At 39.2% G+C, this 14,839-nt stretch overlaps 1 protein-coding gene across 1 annotated transcript in view; it reads right to left on the bottom strand.

The window, feature by feature from the left end:
- COL21A1 (collagen type XXI alpha 1 chain) overlaps positions 1 to 14,839 on the bottom strand; it is a 245,897-nt gene that overhangs the window by 92,973 nt on the left and 138,085 nt on the right. Inside the window, exons 11-12 of the mRNA XM_068994096.1 lie at positions 5,529 to 5,582; positions 5,384 to 5,437 (exon numbers count right to left, since the gene is read on the bottom strand). Of these exons, the coding sequence (XP_068850197.1) occupies positions 5,384 to 5,437; positions 5,529 to 5,582 (108 nt within the window). The remainder of the gene's footprint in view (positions 1 to 5,383; positions 5,438 to 5,528; positions 5,583 to 14,839) is intronic.

Here is a 14,839-nt window from a genome sequence, read left to right as displayed (position 1 = left end):
TTGAGTATTTACATTGTGATGGGAAACAGAAAAATAGGGGGCAGCCGAAGGAAGCTTTGGAGTGGATTTACCTTGGTACGTTTCTGATGGGTCATGACTTGGGCGATTGGGAAAATTTAATGAAGAAAGAACAAAGTAGCCATGTGGTCCAGCAACACTGCCCCGGGGCAGGTAACCTGACAGAACTATAATTTGAATAAGTATATGCACGCCTGTGTTCACAGCAGTGCCAGGTACAATAACCAAGACATAAAAACAGCCTAAGTATCCATCCATAGATGGATGGATAAAGAAGATATGGGGTTTATCTATCTGTCTATCTATAATAGAATATTACTCAGCAAAACAAGGATGAAATAATGCCATTTGCAACAACATGGATGAATTTAGAGATTATCACACTAAGTGAAGTAAGCCAGAAAGAGAAAGACATATACTTATATGTGGAATATAAATATAATATTATATATATATATATATAATATAGCTTATGTATGGAATCCAAAATGTGACACAAACGAACTTATCTATGAAACAGAAACAAACTCACAGACACAGAGAACAGACTGGGGGGTGCCAAGGTGGGGGGAGACTGGGGGAGCCATAGAGCAGGAGTCTGAGATTAGCAGGTGCAAACTGTTATTTGCAGCATGCATAAACCAGGCCCTACTGTACAGCACAGACAACTGTACTGAATATCCTGCGGATAAACCACAATGGTCAGGAATACGAAAAAGAATGCTTATATATATCACATCGTGTGAAATGTATGCGTGCATGCCAGGTTGCTTAAGTCATGCCTGACTCTTTGTGACCTTATGAATTATAGACCACCAGGCTCCTCTGTCCATGGGGATTCTCCAGGCAAGAATACTGGAATGGGTTGCCGTGCCCTCCTCCAGGGGATCTTCCAGACCCAGGGATCGAACCCACTTCTCTTATGTCTCCTGTATTGGCAGGCTGGTTCTTTACCACTAGCGCCACTTGGGAAGCCCATAGAAGATATATGTATATATACACACACATACACACCGCTGAGTCATTCTGCTCATTCTGAGTCATTCTGCTGTACAGAAGAAATCAACACAACATTGTAAATCAACTTTATTTCAATAAATTTTTTTTTAAAGAAAAAGCTTGTGACACAGAAGGGCAGGACTAATGAATAACACAGTAAGGGAGAAGGATGAGACCTAGAGCACGTAGGAGGGCTGGGCATTACACAAGGATAGTTCATCCATGGCAACAGAAGAGAGGGCGGAATAGAGGGACACACACATCAATGAGGGTAAGGAAGTGAAGCAAGGTTTAAGGTATCCCTGAGGGTGCAGCCCAACACTAAGAGAAACAATAACGGATAAACTAATTTACAATTTTTTTTTGGCAGTTTACAAATCACCATGATGATCATGGTCATCATCCCTAATTAACAGTGTTTAATTCTGGTCAAACATATACATGGCCTTAGTTAGTCTTCACAACAAGGCTATGAAGAAATACTTATAGCCCAACTTTCTAGATTTGGGAAAACAGATTGAAAGAGATTAAGAAGCATGACTAGGAAGGTGAAGCAGTCTGAATTCAGGGTACAGCCTGAAACTTGTCACTGCATTAAGCCATCCCCCACCTTGCAACACCCATGCACACACACCCATGTTTGGGCCACAGGGCTATCAGAAATCTACATGGGCAGATTACTTTCCCTAGTTAAGAAAGAAGGAAAAAGAAGAAGAAAGAAGTAAAAAGTGGCCCCTTCCTAAGCCAGTTCTATTTCTCCCTCCTATGTCACTACTGGCTTTGTTTCAATTTTATTTTTTAAAAAAATTGATCTACAGGAACATTGCTAGAGATGAGAGGTGAAGTAGTAAAGCCACCGGAATGCTGAATTTTAAAATATTATTCTCTAATAACCCTTTCAGCTTGGTCCTTTATTACTATTGTCAACATATATATATTGGAATTCCTTGATTGTGTAATAGATATCACTGTAACATCACTTCAGCTTTTGCCTTTCAAAGCCCAGATAATGAGGCTTATTCATCTAAGAAAGGCTCGCTTATCACATGATACCCTGATATGATGCTGAGACCAAGTGGACAAAGAGATTCTGAAAAGACAATTCAAGTGTTTGATGCTGTCATGAAAATACTAAACAAAATGTATATAATTGGTACCATAAAGATAACCTTAGTTAGAATTAAGATATATTTTTTCTTAAACCCTGAAAAACCAAATGATGAATTTGAACAAAGTCTGGCTAGTTTAAAAAAATTATTAATGCTTCCTGTGTCTCCAGAATTGCATTTGCCATGCCAAGTTTCATAGTCAATTAGAAAACCCATAAATATACATTAGTTAATCAACCCAGCTTAATGTTTTTTAACAAAATATATTTCTCCACATGATTTAAATGTATTAGGCTTCCTTAAGGTTGGGGAAGTGCTTTGAAGTAGTTAAAGTATTTCTTAGAGGCCAAAGAATAGCTTTGGACCGAAAGTCATCAACTGAAGACCATTTGGTGGATAAGATGTCCTCTTAATTTTGTAAATTCAGGGAAAAAGAAACCATACAAAATCTATATACATTCTCTTGCCTGATATGTGAGGAACAAATGTTATAGTCAGCAAGAAAGTGCATATAATTTTAATTATCTTAAGTGGAAACTCCCATGGGAGTTTTCAGTGGAAATCCACAAAATGGAAATTATTCTGGGAAAATATCCCAACGGAGAACAGTACATGTGGAACAATCCCCTGAAGGCCATGGGTGATGCCTGGAAAAAATGCCCTGATCGACCACAAGTCAAGGCCATTCCCAGGGTATGTTTTCAACCTTCCCTTTGCTGAACATTCTGGAGAAAGAACCAAGGAAAAGCCTTTAACTCACTAAACTATTGTAGCTCTCCAGGAAAGATATTCTCACAGCCACATAGGATGTCAGGAGGGAAGTTAGGGGCAACACACTGGGATTTTAGGCCCATAGTTATGTCCACCAGAATTGACGCCCAAACGATGAACTTCAGAAAACAAGACTGAACAAAATCACTACTAGGCTGAAAGCAGAGAAATTTATATAAATATACATCTTATTCATTTTGTTTTCTTCATTAGAATATATGTCTTTGTGAGAGTCACTTGCTTCTATTTTAAAGATAATACAATGACTCAAAATGATACAGCAGGTAGTTGTTCTTTTTTCCCCTAAATTTTTATTTTATTGGAGTATAGTTGGTTTACAATGCTGTGTTAGTTTCTGGTGTACAGCAAACTGATGCTGCTATACATATATACATATATGTATGTGTGTGTGTGTATATATATGTTTTTTCATATTTTTCCATTACGGTTTATCAGCAGATACTAAATATAGCTCCCTGTGCTGCGCAGTAGGACCTTGTATTTATTCCTCTATTTTTAAGAGCTTGCATTTGCTAACCCCCGCCTCCCACTCTCTCCCTCCCCCATTCTTCCTCCCCCTTGACAACCACAAGTCTGTTCCCTATGTCTGTGAGTCTGTTTGTTTTGTAGATTGCTGCTCTTTATTTTTAAATAAGGTGTTTCACTCCAATTCTTTTCTGGTCAATGAATAAAAATCCACCATTTAAACCCAAGTCAACACAAAAATAGTTAAATAAATATATTCATTTATCCATTCCTAAATACATTTATTCATGCATGCATACTTTTAAATATTCACCCCACGCCTGAATCAGGCTACTTGCAAACACATTAAAGAAAGAGCAATGATCCTGTACACTAGACTAGAATGAGGTGCCCAGCATGTGGTCTCAGAACAAATATCTGCAGCTTCCCAATGGGATCCCTCATTCTCATTCTTGTAGAGGAGTTGGGGGTCTCTCATGATAGCCCAGAGCATACAAATATAAAACATCTCCATACCTGTGGGCCTGGCCTGCTCTCCATCACCTCCTAAGAAACACCTTCATCATTTAAAATAGGCAGAGGTTGCCAGTGGCTAAAAACATTCACAGAGGCCCAGGTCCCTTGAGAGGCAGGAAGATTCTGTACCATTTCTTCGAGAATTCCATCAACCGCTGTTGTTGCTCTGTCTTCCCTGGCTCCTCACAATATCACAGAGCTGCCCTGACCAATGCCACCTTCTCTGTATCTTTTCTGGTCACTGATCATCCTGTTTGCCCTAACACCTCCTGCCCAGGACACATGCCAGCCACCCCCATGCAACAACCCAACCACAACCTCATTCCTTGATAAACAGACCAGAACAATAAGACAACAAACACTTATTTAAGGAAAATCCTGTACCAGGAACCACACTAAGTATTTTTCATATGTTATCACACTTATTTTGTGATATAAACCTATAAAGAAATCCCCATTGATTCAACAAACAAAGTAAGATTCAAAGACATCAAATCACATGCCAAGATCAAACAGCTTGAAAGCAGCACCCCCATCATGAGATCTGCCAGAGGGTCCATCCAGAGATAGTACTTGAGCAGCTACAATTTCCTATAACCAGCATGAACAACCACAAATATATAAAATGGATGGAGTCCAGATCAGTGTTTCTCAGGTGTGAATACCATGCACCCTGTTTTTAAAAGGCAATCATTTTGCAAGGCTTGTAGCTAAAAAATTAAGCACACGTTTTCATCAGGTGCAAACAGCAGAAGAGCCTTCAAAGAATGCAGAAATAAGATTGTGCTTTAGGAATTAAGCCAACAAATCATCTTGGGGATCTGAGCAAATCCAAATGGCCATCTTGGATATGGGCCAGCTTCCTGGATCCAGGACTGGATCCTTGGGGAGGTAATAAAATATTGAACAAATTTAAAGAACATGGTTCTTCCAATTTAAACAAAGAATGAATAAATAAATTAAATAGCCCCAAGCACCTAAAATTTAAAAAAAAAAATACCTCTCAACAAAAAATAAATAAATAAACATGGCAAATCTCAGAGCTATAGAAAAGGAAAGTCAGACAAATGTCTGCACCCACAGAATCCCTACAGGAGAAAGAAGTCCATCCAGATAGGCTAAAATGGGTTTCTATTGTGGAGATGGATAAATGGCTATAGGTAACTAACATGGGAACATACTCCATTCATATAATTATCTTCTCTCTAAGAAGGCATCTCCCTATGGAGCTTAGCTGAGAGAGAGAACATGGCACCAGGGCAATGCCAATACCTGTGCCATCTGCCAGTGGCCATCTAGGGACAACCACTTTGTTCTGGTGATAAAAGCCTCCTGTGTGCTTAATCAGCCAGTGGTCCCTGACATTTCTGAGCCAAAATCTTGGACTTCACGGAGATGAACACCATTGAATGGGGGTCATCACAGGTAACAGCCTTTGTCTTTGAGTGACTGAAACAACCAGATACAACTTTGTGTGTATTTACCTTTTCTCCATCTCTCCCAGGTTCTCCTTTGTAACCCGGCAGTCCTTGTGCTCCCTAAATTAACCACAAAATAAAAATCTGTTAGTTATGTTCTTTGGTTCACTAGAAACAGTACCTCTGAAATATGAAGACACAGACCACGTACTTGTATTCCCGGGGATCCTGGAACACCTGGTGATCCTGCCATTCCCTGATATCCCTGAAGAGAAGGAAACAAGAAATAACTATTTCATCATATTCACAAAGGGCAGCCCTCCCTTTCAATTTTCTTTTTGGTTTTGCCGCGCAGCATGCGAAATCTTAGTTCCTCGACCAGGGATCAAACCTGTGTTCCTTACAGTAGAAGCACAGAGTCTTAACCACTGGACCGTCAGGAAATTCCCAGCCTTCCATTTCAGAATTCACTCTTTCTCACATTTCTCACACCTACAACTTCACTTAATGACTGTTTAAGAAGTTTAAGAAACCACAACTACAAAGGGGCAAATGCTTAATAAGGAATGCACATCGTCCAGTCTTTAGGAAAATGGTATTAAATATCTTTAGCTCAATAAAATTATTGAGAAATGCTTCACTGCAAAAGAAGGCTTTGAGAGGGAAATACAGAGAGAGAGAGATGGATAAATGGCTATAGGTAACTAACATGGGAACAAGAGTCAATGTTCAGAGTTCCTGGAGAAATGTTATGCACATTAGAAATACATTCAATGTATTCAAAAGAAAAGCACCTAGGAGTGGAGGATTAAACAAGTGTGACACTTTTTAAAACTACCTGATTATCAGTTCAGTTCAGTTGCTCAGTCATGTCCAACTATTTGCAATCCCATGAATCACAACATGCCAGGCCTCCCTGTCCATCACCAACTCCCAGAGTCCACCCAAACCCATGTCCATTGAGTCGGTGATGCTATCCAACCATCTCATTCTCTGTCGTCCCCTTCTCCTCCTGCCCCCAATCTTTCCCAGCATTAGGATCTTTTCAAATGAGTCAGTTCTTCGCATCAGGTGGCCAAAGCATTGGAGTTTCAGCTTCAACATCACTCCTACCAATGAACACCCAGGACTGATCTCCTTTAGGATGGACTGGTAGGAACTCCTTGCAGTCCAAGGGACTCTCAAGAGTCTTCTCCATCACCACAGTTCAAAAGCATCAGTTCTTTGGTGCTCAGCTTTCTTTATAGTACAACTCTCGCATCCATACATGACCACTGGAAAAACCAGATTATGGTCATCTGCAATAAATTATACCTGGATGAATGCTATTCTTCAGGATAACTCTATAACAGACTTTGGGTTGCCTATTTAGAAAGTTCACCCCACAAACATGGCTATGATGTGTCCCTCCACGTCCCAAGGCTGAGCTGTCTGCTAAGGTGACTTTCAAATCCATTGTGTCCTACACATCCTTCCAGAATTTGGAAACTTGGTAAAACACTTTTTCAGACAGATGCAGACTATTCAATCTTCACTCCCTGCATGGCCACTAAACTCCAAAACAAACTTCAGACCCTCAACACTTGCCCAAGTTTCCCAGGATCAGTGTCAGGTTGACTTGGACCACCTGGCACCTGCAAACATTTCCCTCTCTTATTCACATCCCGTCTTTCTTAGCTCTTACTGTTCAAGTCCAGTTTTCTATTGCCAACAATTATTGACACAGATTTCATTAATGTCTCCAATAACACCCTAATTCTTAAACCCAAAAGCTTCATTCCCATGTGGCTATTCATGAGTGTCTGCATGGATCTTTGTATCCACCCACTCACATGTCAGTACATTTTCAGCTGCAATTTTAGAGACATCAGAAGTCCCTGCTTTTCCATTCCAATTTTCAAATATTCCTTTTACTATCCTTTGCTAACTCTGATAACAATAATAGCAACAATAACGATGCCTCTGAAAGATCAGTCTCCGATTATTGTTTTTCTCTTTTTATATACTTTCTCATTTTGTAAAATGCTCTCAGCTACTCCCAGAATGGGGGTGACTATGATTTCTATCACCAACCATCAGTCTTTCCCCATTTGCTTGTTCACAGAATGTATCATTATGTTTTCTCCAGTATTCCTTAAACTCACATATTTCTCTTGAGTCCACTGGCCCCATCCTTAAACATTTTACTTTACCGCATGAACAAGTCTCAAAACAAACCTCTTCAAACTCCATACAAAGCAACCCGCAATTTCTAAACCCACCATTCGCTCTTTAGGATGGCACTGTCTCTGTGTCACTGGATTTTGCCCCTTGAGATGAAAGACAAAGGATCATTTGTTTCTATATATCACTGAACAGAGCATCTGCTGCACACTTTGTCAACCAGACGTTGGAAAAATTCACCTCCAAGTCATCCACACAGAATGCAAGTGTAAAAAATCTCTTTCCCCAAGGAACCATGTTTGCTTGTGTGGCTTCTGGAATTGAAACTGTAGTAATACCACGTGGTCCATGCTCTCAAGATCAGGGAGGAGAAAGAAAAGCCATGGACACAGCTTGTTCAGCCTGAAATCTCTGCCACTCTAGTCATCACTGAATTTCCTTCTCTCTACCTTTGGAATCAGATGGGCCTGGAATTGCTTTTCAGCTGCCACTGCTAGCACGTGCCTACACAGAACCAGGTCCCTTAAAAATGCCACCACTCAGGGTGCTCCTTACATCCTTCAAAACCCTGTGTGCACCATATGGAGAGAGTGACATGATTTACAACATGCTACTATTATTGGGAAAAAAAAATAATAGTACCAATGATTTATACAGTATAATCATGTTCTAGACTATATACCTCATATATGTTCATCCACTTAATCCTCACAGCCACCTTTTAAGGTCGGTTCTACATTATCCCCATTTGCAAATGAGGAAACTGAGAAATTGTCAAAAGTTACATAGCTAGGAACTAGACCAAGCAGGTAGAAATGTGCCTCTCATCAGAAAATGCTCCGTGACGCATCCGGTCCTAGGACTCTAGAACAATTATTCAGATTCAAGAACTCCATGTGCCAGACTAATTTGATCATATTTTTATTGCTTTATTTTTAATAGCTAACATTTATTGCATGCCTAGTATGCACTGGTATTATTATTATTATAATCATTGGCTACACAGCATGAAGAATCCTAGTTCCTCATCCAGGGACTGAGCACATGTCTCCTGCAGTAGAAGCACAGAGTTTTAACCACTGGATCATCAGGGAAGTCTCCAGATTTGTTTTAAATTCCTTAGAATTCTGAAGACCCAGAGGAAAGAAATGTTAATAAAATTCCTCAAAAGAAAGTCACCATGGAAATTGACTATGTATCAAAATGATTGGTCATCAGCAATGGTTCTCATTTAATGAATTTTTGCTTTCACATTTTTTTTTCAAAAGTCAAGCCAAATGTCATATGTGCTTTATTACTTTTATCAGAAAGTTAATCTTTAGTAGATCAAACGCTGCCATGGCATCTCTCCCCTCTGAGGAAGGAGTAAGTGAATGTGTTACATTTTAATGGATTAAGGCAATGTGGAGATACCCCAGACAGTGTTCCCAGCTCACCTCTGACTCATAATGTGACCTCAGGCACACTCATCACATCCTCAAGTCCTGGGAGGCAACACAGTGAAGTGGAAAGACAATGAATTTCAAAACTGGAAAAGACCTGGGGCTGAATTTTTGCTCCTCCCTTGACTTTTTGCGGGACTTCAGCTAATCCATTTTACAGAGCTAAGCCTCAGCTTCTGACCATAAACTGGAATAATAATAAATGAACGGAGGACTCACAGGTGAAAATGTCTGGCAGGTGTTAGAACCTCAGCAAAGGTAAGCTTCTTTCTTTTCTTCAGGCTCAGTGACTGTGTACAAAGCCACAGATCGCTTCTGCAGAACCTTATTCTTTAGCCTTAATGGCCAACGTCAGAGCCTGGGGCATCAGGTCACGCCTCAAGCTCTCCTCAGCACAGGTACAGATCCGACGCTGAACATATAACCAAGTCCTGTGTTTCCAGGGGCCTGTTTGCTTTGTCTTTAGAAAAACTGCAGCACAGGAATAATCAGTGCCTCCCACTATATAAGAACCAGCTTACTGCTGTTTTCTTCACATACAAGATGCATTCTTGAAAACTTAATTGTATCAAAAAGCTCAAGGATTATTTTAGCGCTAGAGGAAACATGATTAGCAACAAAATAAAGAAAAACCAAAACCACATCCGACCTGGGGGATCCCAAGGCAAATCACCAGGAGAAGTTGGATGAAATTCAGTAAAACAAATTTTGGACTAAAAATCAGGAAAATAAAGGTTAACAGGGAGGAATATTACAACATAGAACACTTTCCAAGAGGAGCAAGAAATAAAACATTGCTTGACTCATAGCAGGGTACATTAAAACAAAACAAAACAAAAAAAGCCCTGAAACAGGATAAATGATAAGCTTTTCATATAGGTTACTGAGTTTTTCTTTTTATGAATATAGGTGTTTCTGTGTTTTCTTGTAGAACCGCAACTTTCACATTATCATCAACCAATTAATACTACTCAACATTAATTTTGCCCTTTTGCAATTTTAGCACGTCCAAATACCCACCCTTCCCCCAACTGCAAGATTTCTGAGTATAAAAGTCTTTTCCACGTTCACACAAAGTCTCTTTGTAAATGAGTCATTTTTTAGGAAAAAATATTCTTGCTGCCAAATTTCAGGGTTGAAGAATAGAGAACCAATTTACTTTCTTCCATGATTCAGAGTTCTGATGCTCCAGGAAAGATGTATAGCTTTGAAAAGGAAATTAAGAAAATAAAATCATTGTGCAAGGGTCACAGTTTCTTTTGAGCCCAGTTCTAATCATAGCATAAAATATTCTGCCAATCTAAATGTATAATTTTGTTTCAGTAATGAGGATAGTCATTGGTTTCCCTTAAATACTCTAAACTTAAAAATGAGAATGAAATCTAGAGAAATCTCTTTGGATGTCACTCCCATTTTTAAATGCAAAAAAGAACGTGATTTAAAATTTACACTATTACATAACTTTCTTCCGTGTTTCCCAAATTTCCAATAGAGTCTCTTAGATACCCAGCCAGGGTAACTAGGCAACCAAAATCAAGTATATACTTTTAATGTGTGCTGTGGATTCTTCTGGGCAACTCAGTTCTACACACAACTAAATTTTCTACACAGCTACATTCTAACAATATTCATAAAATTGTCTTTCCAGGTATATCTACTATAGAAATTAGTTTGTCACTAAAGCCAAGCAGTTCATAGGCTTTAACTGATTGCTAAAATGACTTGATAAATAAATCACATGAATATCTATAAAATTACACACACACTGAGCTCTAAGAAAGAACCATGATGCTATGGGGGGTGTAAGGTAGGCAGTCCAGGGAAGCTTCCTGAAGAGACAGGCTCAAAGGAATAGTCAAGTAAGCACAGTGCATCAGAAGGAGGCTTTCAGCCTGCCAGGCAGTGGACAGGATGAGCCGCATCCATGAGAAGAAAGAAGAGAGAGCACAAGGAAGCAGGCTCTGAAACAGGACCGGCATGGGTGGATGGAAGCCAAGTGCACAGCATTGAGGGTCTTCAATCCCTATCCAAGCCGCTCAGCCAGGGGATCACACAATCAGACTGGAGCTCTGCAAAGCTTACTTGGAGGACAGATGAGAGGGGGCAGGAAATGGATGAAGACAAAGTGGAAGCTTCCTGAAGGGGAAAGGATGAGAGGTAGAACCCAAACCTACTCAGGGGTGTTTCGTCTAACCTGAAGGTGGGGATCAGGGGGTGAGGGGTTTGGAATTTGTGGAATGAAGCCTAGGTTTCTGGCTCATGCAGAGAGATGGCTAATCCTGCCACTGACTGATGGCCTCTGGGGGGAAAACAGTTTAATTGGTGATCAACTATTAAGTAGCACAATCATTAGAAAAATATTTTTATGGACTAAAAAAAAGTAAATTGAATGACAGTCACAGGAAGAAAGCCTAGAGCTTGAAAAGGCTATTTCATTTATGAAGACTTGTTTTTTTTATAATCCACCTACTTCCAGAAGTATTTTTAGTAGGTTGGTGGCTAACATTGAAGGGCATAGAATCAATGGAACTATTTAATACAGGGCAGAAAGGGAGAAATGATTGCACAGAGGCAAGAGAGAACAATTTAGAGGAATGGAAACCTAGAATAATGATTAGAGTGGTGATTAGACAGGTGTATACATTTGTCAAGACTTGAAATGAGTGTATTTGTATTTTATAGTAAACAATCTATATCTCTATAAAATTGACTTATAAAGAAAAAAGAAGTTATATGCTTTTGAGGAATAAAAAACAGAATTTCTAATTCAAATGAAAGCAAGTTACATTTACTATACAGATCTTCTTTGACTTACAATGGGATTACATCCAGAAAAACCCATCTTAAATTGAAAATACCATAAACTGGAAATGCACTGAATACACCTAACCTACTTAACATCATGGGTAGCCCAGAAGACTTAACCATGCTCAGAAGACTTCTATTAGCCTACAGTTGGGCAAAACCATTGTACTGCATATCACTAGTCCAGGAAAAGATCAAAATTCAAAGTGCAATTTCTATTGAATGCATAGCACTTTTGTACCATCTTTTTAAAAAGTTGAAAATTCATTAAAACATCCAAAGGTGGGGAGTGGGCAGCAACATCTGCAAGTGAAACTTAATCTAAATCTAGTTCTCCCTGACTTAGATAAAGGAATGAATGATAATCATAAAACAACACCATCCACTTTCCCATTATAATTTGCCTTGAGCTAACCACTGCCTTCCTTTGACAAATAATCTCTGCAGATACAGCTCTGTTCTGTTCTCAGATTCACAGATTCAATTAAACTTAGGTAAATTACTTCATTCCCTGAATAAGGTCACACTTAAAGTTATACTAAGCTGATTTCAAAAGGAGAATGCACAACTTTTAAAGGTAACTGGTACCATTTTAGTACTTATTATAATCCCAAAGTAATTATTATAATCTCTATCAATTATGCTTTATGACCAATAGTTCCTCACTCCATTTCTTGCTCTGCTGCTAACTTTTTTTCATAGTACTTGCCACCATCTAATATTGCTTATTTATTATTTCATAATTGTGAATTTATTATCTGTCTCTCCCCACTGGTATGTGAGGTCCAAAACAGCAGGATATTTTTTCTGTTTTGTTCATTACTATATTCCCTTACCCTAGAAGAACACTCAGTGAAATACCTAGTATTTGAGTGGAAGAATGAAAAAGCAAATAAACAAACAAACACATAAACACTGTGTCCAACTAGTCACCACTACCTAGGGCTCTAAAAATAATAGTGGAAACAGCTCTGATTATAATCAGACAGATTATAATCAAAAGAAGATACAATGTAGGCATGAATTGGCCTTTACAATCACAAGTGCTAAAATAAAAATCACAAGTGCTCGATGTGTCACCAAACAATTCCTTAATTTAATTAAATATACAAATAGCTTTCACATCTATAATGATTATGTACAATTATTATTATTGTACATACTACCTATAATATACAAAATATATTGTAATCTATTTAAGAGATGCATGAGATAAACATGGAAAGATTCATATGTGAAATTTACATAAGGGGTGTGTTGAAAAAAAAATGAATGAGCTAATCCACTAAGCATTGTCTAGGAAAGCTTTATAGAAGAGGTGAGTTTTATGTACCATTTTATTAGAAAAAGGAAGATAAACAGCCCGGGCACTGGATACTTCATTTGAGGCAAACAGTCCATACCTGAGCTTATCAGTGAGACTCCTGAGGATGCGTGTGTGTGCGTGTGTTTAGTGGCAGCGGAAGACAGTGCGACCGTGAGCATGTTTGGCGAGGAACACAGGCTGAGGGGAAGGGAGAGCTCAGGTAGAAACTGTTCCGTCTAGAACATCCCCAACCCTTCATTACAAGTCCACTTCCTGTCATTCTCTTTCCCAAACTACATCACAGCATTCCTTTGACTTGTACACTAACATCTCCCATTTTCCAGACCCCCCATCTCCACAGCTCTCAAATGACTGAGTACACAGTTGGCACCGTATTCAGTTCAGAGTCTGAAAAGAAAAAAGCATAAAAACCTTGCCTCCTGGGTCCTATTACTAATTATCCCCCCCGCCCCTGCCAAGCTTACTCTGTAAGCCTAGTGTTCCTATTTATTGTATTTTTTTATTTCCTAGTGTTCCTTTCCTCCTATTCTCTACCACCACTCTGGAGGACTGTGGAACTGAGAAGAACGTCCTCGCTGGGATTACGCCTGAAGCTCAGTAACCCCCTCACCCCTCCCAAGGTTGTCTTCTGAGTTGACTCTCTTCTGAGTGAATTCCAGTTCCTTCGTACCTCTAACCAAAAGCACTCCAAAAGCAGGACTGCAGTCTTTCTTAATATTCACATCATATATTACCAACAATGCCAAAAGTCATATTAGCCTTTTAAGTCACACATTACATATGTTAATTCCTCTTTTGACAAGGTTAAATTTAAATGCCATGTCCCAGACAAATATTCTGTTTGAATTCAGTCTGTTAGAATAGCCATCCTCCAAATTCGCCAAAGCTATTTGGAGCTTCATGTCAACCCAAACGCTAAAATAAATTCCCAAAATGAAATCAAGAATCAAAAATTCTTGAAAATCATATTAAGTCAGTGAACATAGAGCACCAAATGCTAAAAAAAAAAAAAAAAAAAAAACAACCCTGGAAGAAACAGCAAAATACTTAATAGTGGGGAAATTTTACTCCTCTTTTGTAAACCAAATAAAGAGAACTAGTGACATCTATAGCAAAGAATTCATTATCTTAATGTACAAGAATTGCATTAGTTGCAATCCAAAATACAAGAAAGGACAGTTCATAAAAAGAGAACTCCCTCTGAATGCCAGACTTTTATGTTCAGTCATCCACTTACAATTTCTGCTTGAACACCTAATGTAAACATCTGATCTGTCCAAAAGCAAAGTCCTGATTCCCCTTCCCCAGTCTTCTCTGCCCCATCCTTCTACATCTCACTAGATTCACCCTTGACTGCTCTTTCACAACTCATGTCTGATGCATCAGTAAATCCTGGGGGCTCTAACTTCAAAATATCCCCAGAAGATAAGCAGTTCCCTTCCCCTCACTCCTACCAACCCAGTGCCAGCCACCTTCGTCTCATTCCTAAATTATTTCCTGTCTCATCTCCCTGCTTTTGCCCTTATCACCCTTAAGTCCAATTTCCATTTTCAACTCGGAAGTCAGAGTCATTTCCTTTACAAATAAGTGATATCACATCAATACTTTATTCCAGACCCTCCCAAGGCTCTTGAGTTCATTCTGACTGAAACCAAAGTCAAGTGGTCACAAGTGCCTGCAGGCTCTAAGAGACCCCTCCTTCCTCCTGCCGACCTTCCACCTTCATCTGGAGGACCTGCCCCACCCTGCTATGTGTGGCTGGAGAAGGTCCTGTGGTCTGGAATT

This window comes from Capricornis sumatraensis, chromosome 22 (assembly GCF_032405125.1).
Source record: "Capricornis sumatraensis isolate serow.1 chromosome 22, serow.2, whole genome shotgun sequence".
NCBI lineage: Eukaryota > Metazoa > Chordata > Mammalia > Artiodactyla > Bovidae > Capricornis > Capricornis sumatraensis.
This window is presented reverse-complemented; position numbering and strand designations above follow the sequence as displayed.